This window comes from Eretmochelys imbricata, chromosome 1, assembly GCF_965152235.1.
Source record: "Eretmochelys imbricata isolate rEreImb1 chromosome 1, rEreImb1.hap1, whole genome shotgun sequence".
NCBI lineage: Eukaryota > Metazoa > Chordata > Testudines > Cheloniidae > Eretmochelys > Eretmochelys imbricata.
In genome coordinates, this window is record NC_135572.1 from 108,224,214 (window position 1) to 108,250,721 (window position 26,508).

The following is a 26,508-nucleotide window of genomic DNA, read 5'->3' on the forward strand; positions in this document are numbered from 1 at the left end:
TTATCGTGAAGACCATGGTTCTGGATGAGTGGTGGGAGGTTGTTGTAGGGAAAAAAATTAAACAGTGATACATCTGGCTCTGATTGCAACTCAGTGAAATCCTGGCCCCTCTGAAATCAAAACTCCTGTTGACTTCAATAGGGCTAGGACTTTTCCCAATGCAGCTGTGCCACTGTACGCTGCTAGTACAGATGCTCTAAGCCAGCGGTGGGCAATCTGCGGCCCGTCAGGGTAATCCGCTGCTCCCATTGGCCAGGAACGGCGAACCACGGCCACTGGGAGCTGAGGGTGGCCGTGCAAATGTAAACAAACTGTCTGGCGGGCCGCTGCTCTAAGCAACTTAATTGCTCCAGCCCCCGCAAGCAGCGGTAGCTGTGTCGGCGGGAGAAGCTCTCCTGGCGACAGTGCTGACCAAACTGGTGCTCAGGTTGGTGTAACTTATGTCACTCAAGGGGGTGACTTATTCACATTCCAAGAGACATAACTTACACCGACTTGAGCTGTAGTGTGTACACAGACCCAGTCTGTGATATATTCATCCCAAGGTGCACTCATTCTGCAGTTAGAGATCTTTTATTTTTAATTGTCATCTCAAACTATTTAAACAGTCCACTGGCTTTATCAAAATGACAACTGAAAAAAGAAAACATTAAAGAAAGGATATATGGTAATCTGGGAAGCATGAGTTCTACTGAATCACCGGGAATGAAAGTGATGCCAGGTTCTGCTCTTTCTGTGAAATGACAAGAGCTGTAAGAAAAGAGTGCATGATTCCAACTCCCCCACCCCTGTCATGCTCTGAACAAAAGGCTATTTTTGGAGTAACACTATTCAGGCCTAGAGAAAGTTGAGAAAAAGTAACTTCTTTAATAAAAAGCATAACTACATGAAAAAGGGAGTTGGAGTGTTCCCTCCCAAGCTAGAGAGACCAGTTAAGATGGCTTTCAGAGAATCTCCATAGCATCTTATTGAGTGATGACAACATACAAAGCAATGACACGTGATAACAACATTATATATCAAACACTTTCAATGGCTGAACATACCTTGAGGACAGGGCACTGTTACCTGTCAACTGTTGAAGAGATGATTAACCATTTTGTGGGATTCATACATATCATACTACAACCCAGCTTCCTGAAACTGCAAATTTCACTAAATGGAAAAAAAAAATTGAGCAGTATAATCACAGAATATTTTCATCGTTTACACATTTATCCTAAACTTGTATGTTAAGGCCTGGTTGAGACAGCAGGATTAATGCTATCCATTTTGTGTTTTCAAAATAATTAACAGTAGGCCAAGTTGGTGCTCATCTTTCAGTCAGCAAAGCAAAAGTCAGGATTTAGACCCACGTCAAAATCCTTTACCAAAGATGCATTTTTCCAATAGCCTGGGCCCAGTCACTTGTTAATAAGAATTCTGCAGTTAATTACATACATAAATTAATCTCTCTGCTGTTTTTTCTGATTAGTGCCATACATTCTCATTGAAGTATGGTCTTTTGACCTACAGTAAGTTCACACAGCCTTCAATTTGTGATTTTGTGAATGACACAAATACAGCCTCTCCCCTGCACCACCACCACTAAAAGCCTTGAACTTATCTCCATTCTATCAGTGAATTCCTAAGATGTTCTCTTGATGTTTTCCATTGAATCATACCATCTGACTTTAGCATTAAAAGAAACTGGCAGTGGAATGCAGAAAATATTCTAATAACGGCCTCTAATTACATATAATTAAAGGCTCAGTTAAAAATTACACTGAATGCTACTGTCTTCCCAGTCTGATGATTCAAAGTAGTATTGGAACAATTAACTTTGCAGGTATAGAAAAAATTTGTAATTAGAGAGCTTTAAAGGTATGGTAAGCTAAGTTTTGTGTATTTTTATTTTTAGATCTTATCACCCGCTCAGTTCATAGCTAATCTTTAATCAGAACATAATCCATTAAAATGTTTTCTAAATACTTTATATTGGAAGAGCAGAGTTATTCAGTCCAATTATTGGACCTCTGCTGGGGACTATAATTAAAATGGCAGTCCCATAATGAGAGACAAGGCCATCAATGGAGGTAATAAAACAGTGGTGGTTATTTGCCATTGTCACAAAGTTTAAAGTCAAATAATCTAGTCTGAGCTGTATGTCATAGGCCCCTAAACACCACACAGACACTCCCTCAGTAACCAGAACTGGTCCAAAATATTACAGCCTCAGGAGACTCAACTCTTACGTGCCACAGACAGAGAATAAGGCGCACCAATGCGCGAGGCCCCTGCAATAGCAGGGAATTGGTTACATGAGATATACCCTCATGATCATAGCAAGTGAGCTGTGCCCCATGCTGCAGAGTGGAAGGTGAAACCCCCAGAAGGTCCCTGCCAATCTGACTTGGGGAAAAATTTCTTCCCAACCCGTAAAGTAGGGATTTGTAAAGAGTGTTTCCAAACTTTACACACACACACACACACACTTAGTAAATATTCTTTAGCTCCAATATTTACAGTACATTTCATGAGGTTTTTCATTTTTATATTCAAGGTATTTCTAGAAGTCCCTGAAAAAAAATTTCTGAGATGGAGGGAAAAACTGAGCAAAAAGACTAAAGCATCTGAGATCTGACAGAGAAGTTTCTCTTGAATCTGTTGAAACAAACTCCCTTCTCCACTGTTCATTTTAACAACAAGGTTTACTTTGGGGAAGGCCTGAAGTGCTAAATAACATCAATCGTATTAGATGCATATTCTCCTTCCTTTTTACCTTTTAATATTCCCTGATTTGCTGAAGATACCATGATTTAAATACATTTTCTCCTCTCCAAATATTTTCAAGGTTATGAAAGTTGTTGGCTGCTTTTGATATTCATTGCCTAACATCTGGCACAATGTCACTAACATTGCACATCTCACTCCCTAGACAGGTAAAATGATTTACTACTTCTAGTGTTCCTTTGGCCATTCTAATGATAATTTTTGGGACATTGAAAGTCATATATTTTGTTTTCTCCGTGTTAATGAGCAAAACAGCTTGTTTTGCTGTATCTGCCAAAAGCTGGATCTTTTCTTCCATTAAGCAATGTGTTGAATTAACCAGGACAATGTCATCAGCAAACGCAAGGTAATCCAATTGTGCTTCATAAAATTTGTCCATAAAATTCCTTGGTTTTCTTCGATGGTTACTTTCTTCACAACATCATCAATGACCAGTGCAAATTAGAGTGGGGACATAATACACCCTTGCCTTACTCCAGTGGTCACTGCAAACCAATGACTAACGCTGTCACCTTCTCTGGTTGTACATTTGTCATTATCATATAGATGCTTGATAACTATTTTTGCTGGTAGTCCACAGTATGCCACAATTTTCCAAAGACTGTCTCTGTGTATGCTTCAAAAGCATTCTGGAAATCTATAACATTTATCACAAGAAGTGCTTGTCACTCCGCACTGTGTTCTATAATATGTCTGAACAACAATATGGCCTTCACATGGCCTCACTGGTCTAAAAACTGCTTGTTCCTTTCTTGAAGTTCTGTTTGTTTCTTGATAATGTTGCATACGATTTTCCCAGGCACTGAGAGTAACGTGATTCCTCTCCACTTATTGCAGTTGATAAGGTACCATTCCTTATCAATTTTACTATAAGGCTGTTCTTTTGCTGGGTTGGGTACTTTTCTTCATTCCATATTCTATCCAAAAACACAAGGGGAGTCTGGAGATCGTTTCATCACTTGTTTTAAGCATCTCTGCAGTAATGTTATCCTCTTTAGCTGCTTTGACATTTTTCAGTTTACTGATGGCTTTTCTACCTTCTTCCATTGTAATAACTCCTAAATCAATATCAAACTCTATTGGTAGGTCTTCATCACATATACCTAGTAGTTTGCTTGATCTTGGTCTATTTAAAACAGCCTGACAGTGCTCTGCCCATCTTTTCCTTTGTTCTCCTTCTCTACTAAGAGTTCTTCCATTTGTACTTTAATAGGGCTCCAGTACTGGTAAAGTTTCCTGTTAACTGTTTGATTCAAGGTTGTAAGGTCAAATCTTTGGTTAGCATCTTCAGCATCTTGATATTTGCTATCAGCACATGCCCTTTTATCTCTTCCAGCACTTCTTTTTACCTCTCTGTCTAGAGCTTCTATCTTCTTGCCACTTGCTACTCTCTTCACATGTGTTAGCACTGATAAGTTTTGCTTTACACTTCTCTTTTCCACTGCTGCATTAGTAATCCATTTTTCCCTTTTATATTTCGTTGTTATTTGAACGGTCTTTGCGCTTTCTAGATATCACTTTCTGATGTTTTTCCACAAAGTATCAATGTCTTGGTTTTCTTATGTTCAGCCCAGGAGAACCACTGACCCTGTTCTTCATTTCAAGCTGAAAAGCACTTTTTTGTGTTTCGGTCTTCAAATTGTGCACTGTTGATGTGTGGCCTTCTTTTAACTTTCTTCTTCCCCTTTAACTTGATCTTTAGTTTAGCAATACCAAGATTATGGTAATTTCCCACACCTGTTCCTGTGTACCCATATACATCTGCCAACAAGCTGTAAAACTTTCTTGAAATACAGAAGTGATCTACGTGGTTCTTTGTAGTACCATTTGGGGGAGTTCCATGTCATGTTATGAATTTCTTTATTAGGAAATATTGTTTCATCTATCACTAGATTATTCACATCACAGATTTCTGCTAATTATTTACCATTTTGCCGCACTTGCACATAGTTTTATCCAAACTATCATTGTTACTTCCAGCCTTTGCATTACAATCACCCACATTCACTAGGATATCATGTTTTGGGACCTTGCTTAACACCTCATATTACAAATCACAAAAAGCATCATTTTCATCTAGCTTTTTGTTGGTTGGTGCATAGCATTCTGTAACTCTTAATTTGAAGAATGTAGTCTGAAAGCGAGATCTAATCATTCATTCATTGACTGATTTTTACTCAGTTAGTGCCTGTTATGCTTCATTCAACAGTATTGCTTCTCTCACCATCTTCATGTCTATCATCCACATTCCTGGAGATGATGATGGTTTTATTTGTTTCTCTAAAGTGTAGTTTGTTCAGCTCTGTCCATCTACACTCATGGATTCCAAAGACATCAAGATGGTATCTGTCTGTTTCTTTAATTATCTGAGCAGGTTTAGTAGCTTTGTACATTTTTTCACATTCCAAATCCAGTTTTCATTACTGATCTCTCCTTGAAAAAGGGACTTTTCAGGACATTATGCACTAATGCACAAATAGATAACAATGTAGCTCTTATTAAAACAAGTTGGAATTAAATAGTTAAATCTCTGGTAACTGCTTTGAAAATGTAGGCATACATTCTGTGGGATATTACCCATTTTTGTGGATTTTCAGACACAAATAACAGGGCTGACATTTATTTGAAATGTTCTGCATATTCTGTTTTCCTGTACAGAAGTCACAATAAAACTCAGCTTAATTATAGCTACTGTAGTGGCATTGTAATGCCTAATGAAATTAATCACTGCTTGAAGAAAGCAATACGCAGACTCCTCTTGCCTAAGGACATCCTCTGGATACCCTAAACATTCTTTGTTTGGGGAGAGGTGCTTCCAGTTGTGAAAGGCTTCATTTAAGGCACAGCCCTGAACTGAGAGGTGAGGTGGTACTCTAGTGCCCAGTCGGAGCTTTGGGAAGCATTGTGCTTTAAGTGGACACAGTGCTTCCTAGAGCATAGGGAGAATGTGGATTCTGTGCCCTCCAGCAGTTTCCACATACAGACCTGTGAGCAAGGCTCCAGCTCACATTCAGATGTTTCACCCTTGCTGTCTCCTAGGCAGCCATTTATACTTCCCCTGCTCCCTCTAACAGTTCAGGTGTAATTGGTTGCAGCATTAACTCTTTAGGGTCTGGGCAAGGGAGTGCTGTTGTACCCTGTCACAAATGGCTTGGTCCACTAGTCATTGCCATGGTGGTGCGGGTTGGGTTGCCAAGTTGATCTTTCAGGATTGAGGCATGGGGTGAATGACAGGTTAAGTCTGTGAGGTGCTCAATGTGTTCTGCACTGCAATACTGACAGAACAGATCCTCTGAAAGTATGGGGTCCTGTGTAGCCACACACAAAGGAAAACTCCTGACGTACACAGGACTACCCTTTCACTCCAGAACAGGTTTGAAGTTTCTTGGTTAGGAAGTGTGTGAAAGATTTCACTGTGACTTTGTCTCATTTTGTTTTATGAAGAGATGACTTCAGTCTTTGGGAATGCCAACATGTCCCCTTTCTTGAGCACAATCTTCATTTATAATTATGTCAACGTTTGATTTTAAAGCAAAACTTTGTGTTTCAGTGGCACATTAAAAATATCTGGTTTAAAGTTGATTGATAAAATACATTTAAAAGGGATGCTATTATTACTTACATTTCACATACAGGTTCCTTCTGTTTACTTATGCACAATGTTTTCCAGTAAAATTTGCAACAGTAAAACTCTGATATGGTGTATGATCTTTATGTTTATTTTCTTCCCTTAGATTGAATTAAATATTAATACTTGGAAAGTGTTACATTTCTTACATCCTTTCATGGTATTTAGTTGCATTGTCAATTAAATGACTCAAATATAAATAGGTGAAACTAGAACTCAGTAGCAAATTATTATGCAACTTGCTGCTTCCATCTTTGACACATGGCAGACAGTGACACATTTGCTGTGTAATTTGTTTCTGAAAATAGGAGAATTCTTTTTATATTTCTGTGTCTTGGGCTTGAGCCTTTAAGAGAATTGTGCATTCAAAATGCCTCCTCATCATCATATAATCTTAGAAAACAAAGCACTGGTTTGTTAGAACTGGCAACACAAATTTGAACTCTATCTTGTATATCTGAAAACTCATATCTTTCTGCTTATAGTACAATGAGAATTTATACACACTCAAGCTGCTATAACAAAAAAAGGAAAAAAGCATTTGTTGTGAAATTATTTTTAAAGAAATATCTACATTTATATCATTGTTTTAGCTACCTCAAGACTACTGTTGCTTTATACCTTTCCACACAGTACATGTGCAAGATAAATGTTTTAGTCTCATTATGTAAGTTTTTCCTATGTTTAACAGAACTTTCTATGCAATGAACAAGCTAAAAGAAATTGTTTGAGTATATTGGCCATTGGATAATATTAGATATTTAATGTACCTAACAAGTCTTTTTTATTATTACTCCAGATGTGTGAATAATACATATGTCTTGTACTTTGAATGTTAAGGTAATGGTCTTTAAAGTCCTGCCTGAACTCTGGAAATAAAGACCTTTAAAGGTCACAATGTAAAAAGTAAAGAGCTAAATTCTGATGTGAGTGGTACTCCATTTAAGTAATTTAACTCCACTGACACCAACTCTAAATAAGGTCCAGTTTTTGCAAAAAAATAGAGTATAATCTGTCAAAATTTATGCTAGCAAACTGGAGTGGCAATTAGTTTACAGCGGCATTCCTCTGGGAGCAGACAGGATAGAACTGTTGGGGTTTTATTTCTGCTTTGAAACAGCAGGTAGAATCCTAAAGAGAAGCTGATAGTTAGTATAGAAGTTTGAACTGAAGACACCCTGTGACATCAGACAGAAAAAGTGAAGCCACAAATAAGCATTAAGGCTTCTTTAAAACCAGCAGTGAACAACGCAAGATAAGTAATATGAACAGGGAAAAGTGAGTTCAGAAGTGAAGAAAGCAAAGCAGAAAAGACAGGTGAACCATGAGATTTAGAAAATGCTCTAGTCTGAAAGATGACAATGGAACACAATGAAAAGTCAAAAAATAAAACCTTTAAAATCGTTCATGAAACCTGGAAATGTCTGCTCTGAAAGCCCTGGAAGACTTGTGTGGGAAAGATACCACACAATCCCCAGTTATGAACATTTTTCAGACAAATATATTGATTAATAAATATTGCTTTATTCAAAACCATTGTCTTGAAACAAAATATTCATGCTGGCCAATATGTTCTAATACTGAAATGTGTCTCATTGGAAAGCCCTGTTCCTGCAATTCAAATAAGGAGAAAAAGTAAACAGTATGTTATCTCAAGTGTTTTCCTGAAAATAAATTGTTGGAGTTGAGCAATTCAGCACCTGATAATAATACTGCTCTAGCATCTTTCATGCAAGGCTCTTGAAGAGCTTTTTATTAATAAAAATGCATCCTAACAATACTCCCATGAGACACATTAGAAGTGAATAAAATGTCACCATGTTAGCACTACAGCTCATTGAACTATCAGTTGTAAGTAGAGACTCTAATTTAGATTACTTTTTCTGTGTGAATCATTTACAAACTGATCCTTGTTGCTCATCATGTGTTTGTTATCCACAAACATTTTGGCTGAAAAGTTTTCAACCAGGCGGTTGTTCTCAAACTCTTCACTTTGATTATTCTTTGTGAGGTGTGATTGGTTACCTAAGTCACATGGTATTGTTTCTGCTCTATGACTGGATGAAAAATTTCTCAGACAAGAAGATAACATTTATTGATTAGTGAATAATGAATACAAGATATACTGCACATGTGGATTCCCTTGTATATATGTAAGGTCCAGTATTTAAATTAAGACCAGCCGTTCCTCAAATATTTATGTGAACAAAAATCCATATGTGAAGAGCAAATAATAAGGGGTATTGTAAGCCAAACCACAGTGCAGAACTCAGCCATGCATATATCCTATTCTAAGCACATGGAGAAATTAAGATAATCTTCCTTGCCCATTATTCTGACCACATCAACCCATCTTTGCACCTCTCCAATTTCTTACAGAAACATCTATATACCTCTCCTAAAATGGTTCATAAGGCCACTCTCTTCCCCTCCTACAAGTCTCTCCTCAAGACCTGCCTCTATTGTGATTCTGATGCAAATAAATGAGTGCTTGAATTTGCAACCTTAATGTCTTTTAATGTAGCTGTGTGTGTGTGTGTGTGTGTGTGTGTAATTTCCTAGGTGTTTAAAAAAGCAAACTTAAAAAAACAACAACCAGAAATTTGATCATGTAGAATCATATTGACATCCACATGGGTCATCAGCAGGGTCAGAATCTTTAGATCCACAGCACAGACCTCTGTCACTTGAGCTAACATTTTAGCTGAGAGCGGTAGTAGATTGTCATCCTTTACCTGGACTAGCACTGGAAAGAGGATAAGACAGACACTTTGCCAGTGGATTTCACAGATGTTTGCTAACAGTAGAGGACAGTTGAGACTCAGGATTCTTGGATTCTATTCCAGGCTCTAGAGCAGTGTGCTCTGATGGGCACAGGCTTTCTCCCACTGTTTCCCCCAAATTTCTGACCCCTTTCTCCCCTGTTTCTCCCCTGTTTCTCCCCAACCTATCCTTGTCCCAACCCTGTCTTCCCCCTTTCTCCACCATGAACTGTTCGTCTCAGTTTCCCCAACTCTCCCAGATTCCTCATCCCAGTCCCATTTTCATAAGCTACCTCCTTATCTTTCTTCAAATGTGTCCTTTTCTGTGATGCCTACAAAACACTTGATAACAGTTAGGTCTCTTATGTTCAGAGGCCACTGCCTATCCTCCTACCAACATTGTCCAACTGTTTCCTTGTACACACCCTTCTGTCTGTCCGTATACATTTGTTGTCTCTTGTATTATACTTAGTTTGTAAGTTCTTGGTAGGCAGGGACTATCTTTTTGCTCTTGTCCATGCCATTGTTCTTAGACATTAAGGTAATATAAATAATAAATTACAATGTTGCCCCTTGGCCCAAGTGGTTAGTCAATATTCAGGGTGTTGCTGGGTTGTTCACATTAGGGAGACAAATTGATGACCAGGTCAGGTATTTCTTTGTAAATCCTGTTTATTTACAAAGAATGTACAGATTCCTGTTTCCCTGAATGCAGTAGGAACAAACAACAGGAGGCAGTTTTCCCAAAATAAATTCTCTCTTTTGGCTTCTTCTCAGAGCCATGCTACCAATGCTTTATCCTGGTTTTCTGCTTTTGTACACACGGGTCCACCAATCAATGCCCCACCCCATGTGTTTGCAGTCAGTCGAAGGGAAAATCCCTCTTATTGGCCTTGAATTAGTTCTTGTTCAGCCAGTGAAATCCAGCTCTTGTTCATGAGGTCCAGTGCATTGGGCAATGCTTTTAATATTTCAGCTATCTTACTCATAAAGGAGCTTAATTGCTTTTTCCATGTAGCCTGACCGATAGGTAGCTAGCATACTCATCAGTTTCAATGAGGTCTGTGATGGCCCATAGATCAGACTTGTTTGCTGGCAGTCACTAACGCCCTCCAACATAACAATGATACTAATTTTCCTTAACCAGTCAGTCCCAGTCTCCTCCATTACCCAAGCACCCGTCTCCCAGTTGCAGACTCCCCCTCCAAGTTCCTTGGTTTAATCGATTGCCTCCGTCACCTTGCCCCTTTCCCCGCAAGTCCAGCTCTCTGTTTTCAGATCTGACTATATCTTTCTCCACAATGCCTGGGCACCAGGAGAGCGGGGGGCATTGAGACCATAGGAAAGCCAGTCACTGACGCTCAGTTTCTATGCCCAGCTCCACAGTGGCCTAGGTAAATTTTAGGTAAATGTTGTTAAATTCTGTACTGACTTTTTATTGTCAATCACTGTACACATGTATTTTATATTTTATGGAGGGGGAAGTCTGGGGTGGTGATGGTTAGTGGGTGATAGATTGTTGTAATAAGCTACACATTTTAAATGGGGGACTCATTCATATATCCATTTGAAAGAACTTTTAACTCAACCCATAACTAGGTTGAGCCCAGCTCCTAACACCAATGAAAGTGTTTTGTAGCTCCTTTTGTAAAAGTGTATTTTGGGATGTACCTTTCTTTTTTATAATTTTCTTTCCACCTATCCCATTAATGATAAGAATTTAGCTCCCCTGTATATGTCAGCTTTGTTTTCTTCCTTTATTTAACCTCATTGACACTCATCACAACCAAACTGAATGTCTAAATGGTGTTTTCCCATTGAAAGGGATCATGAGGGTCATTCAATGAATCAGCCAGCAAATCTTACTGCATGAGTAACACAGGTGTTTTTCCCTTTATTATTATATGTATTACCATAGTGTCTAGAAGCCCCAGTCATGGACCAGGACCACATTGTGCTCCGTGCTGTACAAACACAGAACATAGAACAGTCCTTGCCCTAAAAAATGTACAGTATAAGTATAGGACAGAATACAGGTGGATACAGTCACACAACAGAAGGATACAGACAGACAGGGGAGTACAAAGAAACAGTGAGACATTGGTCAGCATGATTGGCAGGGGTCTCAGAACACCAGCAGCCTAACTGTTGTCAAGTTTTTTGTAGGCATCACAGCAAAGGAGAGTGAAAGGGGGAAACCATATTCTTATCCTGTATAACGAGGTTGATCAATGAGGAGCAATTCATTTATATATGAACTTGACTATGAGGGTCTCATTGTCCCACCCTCATAAAATTGTGCATGCAAGTATATTTTATAAAGGATATTCCCAGCTTCTCCCTGGGGAAGCATTCACTCCTAGCTCTGCAGGTTCCCAAAATATTGGACCTTAAAACTGTAATTTTTAAGAATCAGAAAGCTATAGTATGTTTTTGCTTTTCCTGTAATAGATCCTTCCTAGATCTGTACAATCAGACTCATGACAAAGATGCGGGGGGTGGGGTGGGGGAGAGAAACACTCCACAGTCCTAATACCATTTTTAAAACTCTCAGACATCTGTAAGATACAAATGTGTGACATATACAGAAAACACAGTGTGGTGTGATGTGGTACAGGTGGTTGGCTGATATCCATTTGTGAAAACCTGCACAATTCATTGATTTCAAGGCTAGAGTGGATCACTGTGATCATTTGATCTGACCTCCTGTGTAACACAAGCCATAGAAAGTCCCCCAAATAATTCCTAAAATATATGATGATATATTTTAGAAAAACATCCAATCTTGATTTAATCACTTGCTTGTGGATGTGCTAATTGCGACTAATATAGCCATCTCAAACTCATGCTGAATACAACCTCTGCTGTTCAGCTTCACCATCCATTGGGGAATGTCACAGACACATACAGGTACAATCTGGATGGATGGACTGCTGTGTCCCCTCAAATCTCCAACCTGCGATGCCTTTTAAACTGCTTTGCTCTTCGAGCGACCACTCCTGGTCCTGCTCACAGACAGCCTCTTACATGTAAAATTACAGCTGAATTACATGAATGTTCTGGTCAGTCACTCATGAATTACATACATGATGACACCAGAAACTTCCCAGTCCCAGAAATGTGCCTCTTATACTGCCCAGCTCATACTGCTCAGCTCCTGGAAAATACCAGCTCATAGAGTGTCATTTCATCAATGGAAAATGATGTGCACAAACCTTGCTATCTCAAGTGGAGGTTCCCAAACACTTCAATCCTAATGCACCGGTTCAGATAAAACAATAAAACAAGTGTATTAACTGCAGAAAGATAGATTAAGTGATTACAAATAATGAGAGATAAAAGATTTGTTACAAAGAAAATAAAAAATAAAACAAACTAATGAATCCATTTAGCTTGCTAAGTTAAATGGATTCAAGGCAAAGGTTTTTCTCACCATATGCTTTGAACAGTCTTTACTGGCTAGAAGCCTCCAGGCCGGGACCCCTCCCCCACTTCAGTGTTTCTTCAGGAACCCCCAGTTGTTTTCCATTGCTAATATATAAATTTTTCCCTTACATTCTTCTTCCTGATAAAGAATGGCTGCTTAACTAGGAGATGGTCCACTTGACTTTGTTGACACCTGGCTGAGGTGTTGATTTGTTTTTTGTTTCCTGGGTAACTGGTTTGGGCCTGCTTTTCTAAGCTTGAACTGGTTTTCAACGTTATATAGTGAAATCTTATAACTTTGCATACAATATTGGCACACAGTTTACTAGGAAACAATGTTCAGCAGATTATGAGTTTTCAAATGATACCTCAGAAGGCATACATTGTACAAAATTTATCATAGTTTTCTAAAAAGGATGAGCATAGGAGTACAGTATCACAATGTCTGTTTTAGAATATATATAGTTGGTGAGTGTATTTTCCTGCTTCCTCCCTCTACAGAGTACTGTTAAAATTGCAGCTGCAAGATGCTTCCAAGGCCCTTTTGAAAGATATAAGATTATTCAAAGCATGCCCTGTAAGATATAAAGGATAAGGTATTACGTTATTAGTATGGGGAGTGAGTATGCTAATAATGCCTGTGGCGAGCCTCCTAGTATGACAAGTGTGAACTAGGTTTTTCCAAAGGCTGAGGAGACTTAGCTTACCTGAGTATTTGTAAAGACAAAAAAATCTGACTTTTCCCCAACCCTAACTTCTTATTGCTTACTAAACATTACATAATGCAAGAAATTAAGGCATTATAGTAATTAAACATTACTGTCTCAATATTTTTGTCTGGGGGCCATGAATATTGATGGTGGTGGAGTGGCTGATATATATGTCTTCTAGTTAATTGCTACATTTGTTACATTGGTATTGCTACTCTTATTAAGGCTTGAGAGGCATGTAACCACTAACAACCGCCTGAAATAGATTTTTTATCATAATTGTTTGCTGGTGGAACTGAGAAGAGGAAACAAATGAAAATTCAAATTTCAGTAGTAAGCTTAATATTTCAATCCTATTATGTGTGAACATTTTTCACAATTAATCTCTCTGCACTACAGATCAGTTGCAATAAAAAAAGCATTATCACTGTCACTCATGTTTCACCCCTCACCTCTAACATCTTTCAGTCTGCATATCTATAGGTGTGTTGAACTGGAGGGAAAAGCATTTGAAGTGAATGCCATGAAGTGACATAATAATTGGTGGTCTGGACTTTATTTAGGCCCCCATAAAAGTTTGGCTAATTAAGCCTCGGTGTTTATAAAAGAGTCAAGTCATTGGGATAAGAAGGTGATTTGGGTGGTGAACAACAATCAGTCACTCTATTGTTAAAAGACAAGATGGAGAAAAGATGAGAGGAAGAGAAAGTGGAATTGACAGTACATAGGATACGATTGTACCTGTACATTTTATTGAGCTCGTTTAATCTGTGATTGTGAAATGCAAATCTGGACATAGGAAAACCCCCTGTTCTGACAGAAATAATGCATAGATTCTGTATTCACTACTGTATAAAATTAAAAGTGCATTCTTGTCTACAACTGTCAGTCAATAGCAAGTAAGCACATATTGCTCTTCATTGGCACAATATCACCATTAATGGACCAAATTCCTCTGGCCTTACTCATGCAAATAGTCTCATTGACTGCCATAGGACTACTTGCATGAGTAAGATTGGTGTGATTTGTCTCTAGGTGTTAAACCTTATGTCAGACATCACCTAACTCTGATTTATCTCATTCTTTTCAGTCAGTGAGATGCTGCACCAGCTAAAATACAGTACCACAAACAATATTGTTACATCCTACATGTGAAAATTCATCCTTCACTTTTAGAATTAAAAGGAGTGCATGCATAAACCATTTCTTAACTACCAGGAATGCTGATTATGAAGATAACTATAGCTTAGCAAATTATATCAAATTTTGTACAGGAAAACATTGCAATTGTGCTGACATCCTGCATATCAAGCTTCAGGCCAATGTAAATTAAAATAGTAGCATCATAAAACTCTATAAAAATGGATATATGAAAAAGGATATGGTTAAAGATTCCTACTTGGAGCAGTGTTTCCAAATGCTAATAAAATAGTACTACACGTGCTGAGTTCCACAGTTACAATTGCGAATACCTTTGTGTCAAATCTTTCTTGACTTTCATGAGTAGTCCAGGGTCCTGATCCATAAGCACCTATCCATGAGGGCAAGTTTGAGGCCCAGTTGAGCAAAAGGGGGCTATTTAAATGAGTAAGGAAAGAAGTGTGGGCAATTTATTTTTGTACATTTCATAAACATTGAACACAAAATAGAAGCTAAAGTCTTCATTAAAATGTGTAGATAGATATAGATAGAGAGAGAAAAAAAACAGGATCAATTTACTTTGATGGTGGAAAATAAACCACCTGTGTAATGTTTAATTCTGGATTTTTTTTAACTGTATATTAGTTACATTAATGTAGGAGGACAGGATTTGCCCACATATGAGATTTATTTTCCCAATACAGCAGTCTAATTTTCTTCAGTTTAGTTTTATATTTCTTTAACAGTACTGTCCTGCAGTGGCCATGAGGAGAGAGAGAGAGAAATGTATAAAGATATGAATTAGTGAATGTGGCCACTGGCTTTTAGTATTAACACTCCTGATTTGGAACTCCACACCTGATTTGGAACTATTTGAATATCTATATGCAAATAAAACTTAGAACACGAGGCCGCCTTGTGGAGCAGGCTGGTAGGAAGAAATAATGGGCCTGATTCTCCCCAGCCTGGCATGTAGCGTAGCCATTTACATTCATGCAAATTGGGTTAAAACAGTATCTCGACAGAAGAGTAACATTGTATGCTCATTTCATATTTTCCTTTTGTAGGTATAAATGACCATACAGGGTGCAGGGCAGTGGAGAATCAGGTCCAGTATCTTGATTTAATATTGTATTATCAAAATGTAACTAATTGCCAACTTCATCACCAAACAGTTTTGTTGTACCTTGTCATGGATTCACCTGAACCAGTGGAGTGTCTCACAAAGCTAGCTTCCTTTCATTTTACAGCAGGCAAACTGATACCCAACTTGAGATGGCGATCTGGGCTTGAAGTTCTGCAATATGAACAAAACGGTACTTTGCTGACTGTCAAAAGGGGCAGTTAGTATTAGGCCCTGATGAGGCAGGGCTTTTGGGTTAAGATGGGGAAGATCCTTCCTCCCTTCTCCCAGGTTCCCCAGAACTGCCCCCTGGAGGAAGGCAGACAGCCCTTTTTACCTTGTGTGCTGGGCCTGATTGGCTTTTGCCCACTCCTGATCCTTCAAGCCACTGGAGGACCAATTCTTAACAGTTCAGCTAGCAACTGATCCTGGATGATATTTTAAGGGATCTCTTAGAGCTCTAAACCCACTGTTCTTTCCCCCCTGCCCTGTTTTGAGTGGGGTGCACTGAGGTGACAGGGCCTCCAGCAGGGGGCACTAAATGCCTGGTACACCCTGTCACACACCCCTTTCCTCCATCCTAATTTTGCTCTTTTCCTATTGAAAGACCTTCAGGACAGAGATCAGGCCTAATTCTCTTCTCATTTGCACCAATTTTACACCTTAAGAACTTCATGGCCTTTAGTGGCATTATTCATGATTTACACTGACGTGAAGAGAGTCAGGCCCATGCACTTGAAGTGAATAATCTTCTCTGACATTATACAACTGAGGCATTTGTAAGTGAACATTTAGACGTGCCCTTCATTCTGTTCATTCAGTGCCTACCAATCAAAAGACCAAAACAAAATAAGAATTCATAGTTGAAGGTCTGAATAAATTGGAAGATTTTAGCCTTTTTTCTTTAAATGTTTTATTTTCTTCTGCACAGGTGTGGATCTGAACTCACTGCGCCAGATGAAGATTCAGAGACCTATGACAATGTTCGCAGATGTCAAACAACTTATATCGGCTGGAGGGAGCGTGAATCAGAAGAATGATAAAGGAATTACACTAGTAAGTACATGTTGATTCAGATCCCAATCCTGTGAACATGCATTTGCTTCACTTTTCTCACGTGAGTAGTCTCAATGAAGTACATAAATATTTGCAAGTTGGGATCTAAGGCTTTTGGCTTCAGTGGGGCTCTGTGCAGGTACAAGGGTCTGCCTATACAGAGACAGTTGCAGGATGGGGGATGGTGGCCCCACTTGTGCATCTGTGCAGAGCCCCATTGAAATCAGTGTGTCTGCATGCTACATAAAGTAGGATCCAGATATTGGTTTGTACAATATTTGGAATTTTAAAGTAGGTTAGTATTGCATCTATTTCATAATGATGTGTTTCTTACTCATAGTTTTGAAAATTTCATCTACATTGCACATATGCATCTATATGAGCCCTTGGACATTTAAGTGATGGGAATTTAAAAAAATCGGAGGCAGAAAAATATGATATGGCACAGATTTTCAAGCCATGATTATATGACCTCCTGAAAAAAGACTGGCCCTAGAATTTTACCCAGTGATTAACTTCTGGTTGACCCATAACTTCTGGCTGAGCTAAAGCATATCATTCACAAAGATATCCAGTCTTGATTTAAAGACTTCAAGTGATGGATAATACACCACATTGCTAGGTAAATTATTCGAATGAATAATAACTGTCACTGACCAAAATTCATGCCTTATACTATCATTATTTTTCACAATTGCTGCCATTTCAACTGTTCAGTTTCATTGTATCAAAATAAGATCAAATTATTGCTTCCAAATATTGCTATGATAGAGTATATCTCCATGTAAGATCTCTGGTATCATTATATACCAGGAGGGAAGATCAGGGAGTTTGTTCTCAGCATCCAAATATGGAATTTCCTGACTTTATATTCTTAGATATTTGTTGCAAATAATCTAAAATCAGAAAACCAGGGTCTCTGAAATGTTGTCTGATGAATTCTATGGTTTTAAAATATCACTGTTGTCTTTAAACTATCATAAATTAAAAATTAATTGAACATGAGTAGCAGCAGGTGTTTACCTTCATGGCTGGGATTATCAAGGAGCTCAGTTAGAGTAGTATGTAGTTGGACACAGCTGAAATCCTTTACTTCAAATGTTGGTCCCTATGTGTATTCTGCACATGGGTATGCATGTGCGCCATGCACATGAGTTTGGAAGTTCTACAAAGCAGTGCCTGTTGACCTACATATGCAGTAGCTTCCCTTGTGTTCCAACTAAGGTTATAATAGGGGGTGTAGGTCAATGCCTCTCTAATTCCTTCCTATTGGCTCATGACCTGAGCCAGAATTATGTTCTCCTACAGTAACAACCTGTAAAATAAACTAATTGTAAATAGCTTTTATCTAGTTTGTAAATCATAGTTATTATAGTGTATAGTCTGTATAGGATAGTTCCCCCTTCCACCCCATTCGGACTATACCCAGAGTCCCAGGATTCAGGAATTGCATCGCCTTCCCTCATTCCTTCTCCATCAGTGATGTCAATGGTGCCTGTACTGCTAGGTAATTCATACATCTCTGCAAAGTGCAGCATTTGTAGATTTTCCAACCCAGAACTAGAGAGGCCCAAGAGCTCTGACTTAAGTTCCTGATGGAGGAAGCTAGGAGGCCCTGCTCTGACCCAGGCCCAGGAGATTCCCTTCCCCTCCCCACTGTACATTGACTCAGCCAACTAGCAGCACCCCTCCAAGCACGAGCCTTGGAGTGGAGCCTCTGCCACTGAAGCCTGAAGACTCCTTGCACAGGGCTCCCCATGAGAGAAGAGGGCACTCTCATGCATGCAAAGACAGATCCATGCAGAGGACTGTCCATAAAAATTGCATTTCCTCCCTGAGCTGGTCCAGGTCAGTCGAGATGTCATGAATGGATCCCATGGAACTGGCACCAAAGACCCTCAGGGTCAAGGGCAAGACACAAAAGAAGAGGGATCTGGCAGTGTCAGTGGGAGCAAAATGTAATGATAGGTGCTTGCTGGTCCCATCTTCCAGTGCGGGTCAGGTAGCACCAATCAGTAATGCCTCATTTAGCCAAAGTACAACTGACTATGATGGATGAGCTGGGTCCTTCTGGTGCTCCCATGGGAACTCCTCAGACTCTGGGCCGCATTGAGACTTTTGTAACACCGGAGGATATATTTCTCCCCATCTGCTGTCCCCACTCCTTTTGGGCTCTTCACTTCTGAGAGATGTCTTTACCCCTCAGCAGAAACCATTCTCAATGTCCCAGGAGCAGCTTTCCTCATTGGGCAGAGCACCCCGGTACTGATGGTATCACCTTTACTGATTGAACCATCCTCATAAGTGGAGGAATTGGAGGAGATAGTATCTCCAGAAAGGCCCAGGAGCCCTGATAGATAGCCGAGAGGCTATGCTTACCATCCCTCTGGATATGAACCCTCCATACAGAGGTGGTACAGATTCCCTTGCAGGCTGCCAAGACTAATGGATTCCGTCTTCTGGCCCTACCCGGGCCCTTGGCTCCTCCAGGGCAGGTGCATAGACTCCTCTCAGAAGTCGTTTTCCTCTTCCCTCTCATCATCTGGTTCTCTCGGTGTACAAAGAAGAAGAGCCAGAGCTGGTACTGCCTGTTCCATTGGGGGCTTCTTTGTCTTCTCTAGATTATGCAGTTATCTGTAAATCGTCAGCGACAGGGTCCCACTGGAAGAGGTTCAAAACCCCCAACTCCTATTGATTTTACAGCCACAAGGACTGACCAAAATAGCCCTTCCAATTAACAAGACTATCTTGGAACTGTCCAGAACAGTTGGGCACACACTAGCATCATGTGTCCCTACACCAAAGAGGCATTATTTTGTTCCTCCTAAAGGAGATGACTTTCTTTTTTCCCCACCCTGGCCCTAATCCTCTAGTGATACAGGCAGCTACAAAAATTTGGTCACACCACCAGAAATCCACCCCCTCAGAAAAGGGCCCAAAGAGACTGGACCTTCTTGGGAGGAAGGTATTCTCCACAGGTCTGCAGTTTTGCATATGTAGTTACCAATTTCTATAAGCCAAAAATAATTTTAATACCTACACGTCATGGTTCCTTCCCCACTCTGAACTCTAGGGTACAGATGTGGGGACCTGCATGAAAGACCCCCAAAGCTTATTCTTACCAGCTTAGGTTAAAAACTTCAAGGTACAAACTTTGCCTTGTCCTTGAACCTTACGCTGCCACCAACAAGCATGTTAAACAAAGAACAGGAAAAGAGCCAACTTGGAGACATCTTCCCTTCAAAATATCCCCTCAAGACCTACACCCCCTTTCCTGGGGAAGGTTTGATAAAATCCTCACCAATTTGCATAGGTGAACACAGACCCAAAACCTTGGATCTTAAGAACAAGGAAAAAGCAATCAGGTTCTTAAAAGAAGAATTTTAATTAAAGAAAAAATAAAAGAATCACCTCTGTAAAATCAGGATGGTAAATACCTTACAAGGTAATCAGATTCAAAACATAGAGAATCCCTCTAGGCAAAACCTTAAGTTGCCAAAAGACACAAAACCAGGAATATACATTCCATTCAGCACAGCTATTTTATCAGCCATTAAACAAAAGAAAATCTAATGCATTTATAGCTAGATTGCTTACTAACTTTTTACAGGAGTTCTGAAGAGCATTCCTGATCTGTTCCCAGCAAAAGCATCACACATACAGAGCCTTTGTTCCCCCTGCTCCTCCAGCTTTGAAAGTAACTTGTCTCCTCATTGGTCATTTTGGTCAGGTGCCAGCAAGGTTATCTTAGCTTCTTAACCCTTTACAGGTGAAAGGGTTTTGCCTCTGGCCAGGAGGGATTTTATAGTTCTGTATACAGAAACATGGTTACCCTTCCCTTTATATTTATGACACCAGCCTTGCAGACTTCAAAGATAAACTCCCCATGAAAAGCTGAGCCCATTTCCAATCTTTTATAGACAAGAGAAGATTGGTGGTGAACGTAGCTCTTTAGGTTTCAGAGTAGCAGCCGTGTTAGTCTGTATCTGCAAAAAGAAAAGGAGTACTTGTGGCACCTTAGAGACTAACAGATTTATTTGAGCATAAGCTTTCGTGAGCTACAGCTCACTTCATCGGATGCATGCAGTGGAAAATACAGTGGGGAGATTTAGTTTAGTTTTACTTTGTGTAATTGTATACAATTAACTTAGGCTTGAATAAAGACTGGGAGTGGATGTGTCATTACATAAAGTAAAACTATTTCCCCATGTTTATTCCCCCCCTACTGTTCCTCACATGTTCTTGTCAACTGCTGGAAATGGCCCACCTTGATTATCACTACAAAAGGTTCCCCCCGTACCGCCGCTCTCCTGCTGGTAATAGCTCTCCTTACCTGATCACTCTTGTTACAATGTGTATGGTAATGCCCAGTGTTTCATGTTCTCTGTGTATATAAATCTCCCCACTGTATTTTCCACTGCATGCATCCCATGAAGTGAGCTGTAGCTCACAAAACTCATGCTCAAATAAATTTGTTAGTCTCTAAGGTGCCACAAGTACTCCTTTTCTTTTTGTAGCTCTTTAGGACTCCAGATATGTCATCCAGAAGTTTGACCACAGGATTCGTTGTGTGAAGGGACTCCTGATTCCAATTGTCATGCTTTCTTAGAGAAGTCCAAAACACCATTCAAGACCTTCCCTTCAATGTGTCCAATCTCTTTAACAAGAAGACAGACAAGTCTCTTTGCTCTCTAAAGGACTCATGACCCACACATGCATCCGATGAAGTGAGCTGTAGCTCATGAAAGCTTATGCACAAATACATTTGTTAGTCTAAGGTGCCACAAGTACTCCTTTTCTTTTTTCATGACCCACACTGCAATCCCTAGGGATTTGCATTCCAGACCCCAGGAGGACACCAGAGACAATCGTTTAGGCCACAGGCACCCCTTCACATGCTCCATATTACCAGCATCTACCCAAATCTCCACATAAATAACAAAGGACTAAGAAGTCCTCTTTTCCAGCTCCCTGGACTGCCACATCTTCTGCCTCCTCAGAGCTGCAGGCCCAGGGCCAATTTTGAGATAAAAGTTGAGACCCATGCACCACCACAGATGCTACCTGCTTCTTCCCCTGTCATCTTTGGACGCCATCTTACTCTCTTTGCCCACACCTGGAACAAGATCACCATGGGCAGTTGGTTTCTGGAGATTATGCATCTCGGGTACTCTGTAGAGTTTCTTTCCTACCCTCCTCACAAGCCACCTCACTGATCACCCTCTGGGAACCACTCTCATCAACTAATTCTTCAACAAGAGGAGGAATCCCTCTTTCACTAGGGAGTGATAGAATACATCCTGCCTCAATACCAAAGGAGAGGGTTCTTTAGCCCATAGTTCCTAATCCCGCCCAAAAGACAGAGGGTGGAGACTCATCCTGGAACTTTGGCAATTCAATATATTTATTTGAAAGCTGAAATTTAGGATGATTATGCTAGCATCTATAATCCTCTTCCTGCAGGAAGGAACGTGACTCAGTTCTCAACATGATGGGCACGTATTTTCACATAGATATTCACCCATATTACAGGAAATTCCTCCACTGCATGGTTGGTCAAGAGCATCACCAGTTTTGTGTCTTCCCCTTTGGGCTGGCTATGGCACCCAAGGTATTAATCAAAGTGTTTGCCGTGGTAACTGTTCAAATACAACACACTGGATATATGGTGTTCCCATAGCTGGACAACTGGTTCCTTGTAGGCTGCTCTTTCCAGGAAGTCATGTTAGAAATAAGGTTTCTTTGGCATCTCCTTACCACCTTAAGGGGTTTGTTATATGGGTGATGATGGACTTAGTGTCCATGAGAGCATTTCTCCCCACAGACAAGTTTTATGCAATGAGCAACTTGATCTCACACATTACAAGCAGACTGCAAACTATGATATGCAGGTGTCTTTCTCTGCTAGGCCACATGGCTACATGACACCATTCATCAGACTCCAAGCTTGAGATGTCTGCAAGCGTGGCTCCACTCAATCTACCAACCAAGCAGAGATCACATTGATTCCAGTGTCACTGTTCCTACCAGAGTTCTCATCTTCCTTGTATGGTGGTCCAACCCACACAAGGTCATGATGGAACTCGCTTCAACCCTCCCATACCGAAGGCCACTATTCTGACAGACACTTCCGTTACAGGGTGGGGAGCTCACCTGGTCACCACACTGCTCAGGATACTTTGACCCCAAAAGAGACCAGACTATACATAAACTTACTAGAACTGAGAGCAGTATGCCTTGCGTGCAAGGGCTTCTTTCCACTCATATGCTCACTCCATGTGTAGATAATGTCAGACAATATCACCCCAGTGATCTGTATCAACAAACAGGAGTGAGATCTCCTCCTCTCTGCAGGGAAGCAGTCACACTTTGGAATGGAGGTCTCAAACTGCATTATGATACAAGGTGCATACCTCCTGAGTATTCACAACCGCCTGGCAGACAGGCTGAGCAGATGCTTCTCCACAGAACTTGAATGGGAGATATACAACACTGTTCTAGCTAACATATTTCCTTAATGGGGCACTCCCCTATGTGACCTCCTTGCGTCCCAGACAAACAGGAAGCTCCCCATATATTGCTCCAGGGAAGCCATAGACCGCAATTCCCAAGGTGATGCTTTTCCTCCCATTCCTCTACTACCACAAATTTCTGAAAGATCTGTCACGGCAGAGCCACCGTCATCCTCAGGGGTCCCTACTGGCTCAGACAAGTCTGGTTCACAAGACTCCTGATGATGTCTGCATGCCCACCAATCAGAATCCACCCATTTCAGGGTACCCTAACTCATATGGGTGTTGATCAAGCACTCCAACCCAGACTCACTCCATGTCATGGCCTGGTGTTTGGATGGGTGTCAGACATAGAATGCTGGTGCTCCACCCCATTCAAAAAATCTTCAGCCAAAGTCAAAAGGATTCCACTAGATCCTGCTACTGGGCCAAATGGCAGTGCTTCATGGCCTGGGCACAATACCATCAGTATCCGCCTCATACAGTTGGCATCCTGATCATTCTAGACTATCTTCTCTCCTTGAAGAGGCCCTTAGTTCACTGCAAGTACACCTGGCAGCATATTAAAATGCTACAAAATAGCACACCTTCCCCCTTTTGGGGGTATCACAGCTCACTCCACACAAGCACAAGTGGCCTCCACGGCATCCTTATTGGATGTTCCGCTACAGGACATCTGCAGAGTGGAAACCTGAAGTTCTGTCCACACCTTTGCATTACACTACTCTCTCACTCAATCTGCAGCCACAGGTGAGGCCAAAGGAGTGGCCGTACTACAAGAATCTCTGCTACTGACTTCCTCACATCCTCCTGCACTCTGAACACTGCCAGCTGGTCACCCGCTTGTGGAATACACCTAGGGACCAACACTCAAAGAAGAAATGGAAGTTACACACTGGAACTGGAGGGTCTTCAAGATGTGTGGTCCCTATCTGTATTCCACTACCCACCCTTCTTCCCCTCTCTTCCAGATCCTGTAGGATTGCGGTAAGGAGGGGAACTGGAGAGGTGTCAACCCACACCACCTATTAGACCCCCAGTCAGGAACACAAGAGAAGCTACTGCGCATATGTGGGTCAGACACTACTTTAAAGAACTTCTGGATTTTGGTGCATGGCGTGCATGCATATCCATGTGTGGAATACAGATAGGTACCACATATCTTGAAGTACCTCCAGTTACAGTAACTAACCTCCATTTTATTATTAAGAACAAATATGCACTGTAAAAAGGTTTACATAATCCATCTTTTAGTTTGTTGCACAAACACTGGAATCTGGCTAGCTCTTGAAACTTGGCAAAAGGGGACTGTGAGTGTTTGACTCACCACGTCAGTGCCTCCTGCTGGCTGTCCTGGGAATTAGCTCAGGGTTGCCAGTGCATCCTCCTCAGTTGGTGTCTCACCGGTCATCACTCCTGTCTCCGCATCAAGGACCTGCATCACTCCCCGGACCACGTTGTCCTCTTCTGGACACAGCCCTCTGGCTGTGCCCCACTCTGTTCTTTCCCACCCATTCCGGGGGACTGACAGTCCTCAGTCCAACCACTTGCCTCAGTGGCAATCCCAGTTCTAGCCACTCATCTCAGTGGCAGACTGCAGACCATGCACTGGCCACTTCCCTCAGTGGCCAGTGCGGGTAAGAGTGCATGTGTGGGTGGAGAGTCCGGGCCCGCCCACTACTCCAGGCTCCAACCCAGGGATCCTATAGCTGGCAGCCATGTGCTGCCCCCTCCTCCAACTCCACCATCTCCTTCTCTGGGCCACTTCCTCAGCACTTCTCCTCTGCTCTTATATCAGGGCCTCAGTTTGGCAGCTGTCATACTGGAGCTTGCTCCTACTCTGCTGACCCTGCCCAGCACTGCTTTGTCTATGGTGCTCCACCCCTCTAATCAGCCAGTCATCCTCCCTCAAACTACAGGGAGTGACTGCCTCTGCTTTGCTCAGCAGCCCCTTCTTATATGGGCCAACCTGATTGGCTCCTCCAACAAAACTTCCCCTAATTGGATGGCACTACAAGTCTTTTCCTTATTGGCTGCCTCCCATGCAGCATCCCCAGAGTGGCTTTAATTCTTTACATCTCAGTGCCGGGCAGCCGCCCCATCACAGGGATATTTGTGTTTGAATGTCATTTATTTGGACTTTGATTTCTGAACTGCATTTGTTGTCTGACAGCAAATAGATACAGAATGGACTATTTTTCTTTTGTTGCAGATTATGTTATGCAAAGCCTTTGTTTTGTGATCTGGGAGATAAAATATCCAAAAGGCACGTTTCAGCAACAGACTGTGTTAGACTGATTTCCTCCCTGTTCATTAATATGGAGTCAGCCAGTCTGTGTCAAAAAATTCTGGTAATGGGCTTCTTGCTATACCTGATAAACCTATCTATACAGAGACACGAGCAAAAATCCGATTGCTGGCTCGCAAAAGGAAGCCTGTTTCATGGTGATATCATCCAGAGTCTCTGTAGCTCATGGCTGAGAAGTAACTGTTTTGAAATGCAAGGGAAAACTAAAAAGCTTTTACAGGATGTGAATTAATAAGATTGCAGCAAGTGTTTTTTTTTTTTGTCATGCTGTTGTTTCCCATGCTCTCACTTTTTTTCTGCATATAAGCAACTGAATACATTTTATGTTCATTGAATGGTTTTCATGCCTGGAGTTGTAATGTCAATCATAGTTAGAAGATGGGCACAAATAAATTCCCTATTCCATAACAGTTAGGCGTACCAAAGAGATAAACCTATCACCAGGATGACAGGCTGCATCAAAACCATGGCCAATTTATCAGAGCAGCCTAGAATAATAGCATCCCAGGAGTGATATAACTTTCTTTTAAATATTCAGTCCACACTTCTCAGCAGCAATGTGAAAACTACAAGTCTGGAAAAAGGCACTGTGAGTTCTAGGCAAATTGCAGTACACTAGGAAACAATGTGTAGTTCTGCACATTCATTATCCAAATATTTTACTTCCTGATTTGGCACCTCTCTGGCAGCCTGCACTGGTAGGGCTCTCATGGAGTGACTCAAGCCACCTAGATATACATGTGTAGGAATATAGATATGTGTGTGCATGTACGTAGAGAAAAAGCATGCTGGTTGGCAAAATGAAAAATTTTTGTTTAAAATGTTTCAGTCAAAAAGTGTTGGTTTTCCCTAGTGAAGTTTTATGCCAATTCAGAATGACAGTTTTCATTCCTAACTGACATTTTGACATACAGTATGATTTTGTTTTGTTTTAACCAAAAGGTCAAAACCACATTTTAAGTCAAAACAAAACTTAATTTTTATGTTCATATTTCCCCTAGGGAAATCAAAACTTTTTATTGGAATTGGCATTTTCCCACCAAAAAGCCCTCTGTTTTGACAAAACTGTGT

General features: G+C 40.8%; 1 protein-coding gene across 1 annotated transcript in view; it reads left to right on the forward strand.

The window, feature by feature from the left end:
• The window catches only part of MYO16 (myosin XVI), a 474,546-nt gene that overhangs the window by 90,210 nt on the left and 357,828 nt on the right, over positions 1-26,508 (forward strand). The window contains exon 5 of the mRNA XM_077807065.1: positions 16,493-16,617. Within this exon, the coding sequence (XP_077663191.1) occupies positions 16,493-16,617 (125 nt within the window). The remainder of the gene's footprint in view (positions 1-16,492; positions 16,618-26,508) is intronic.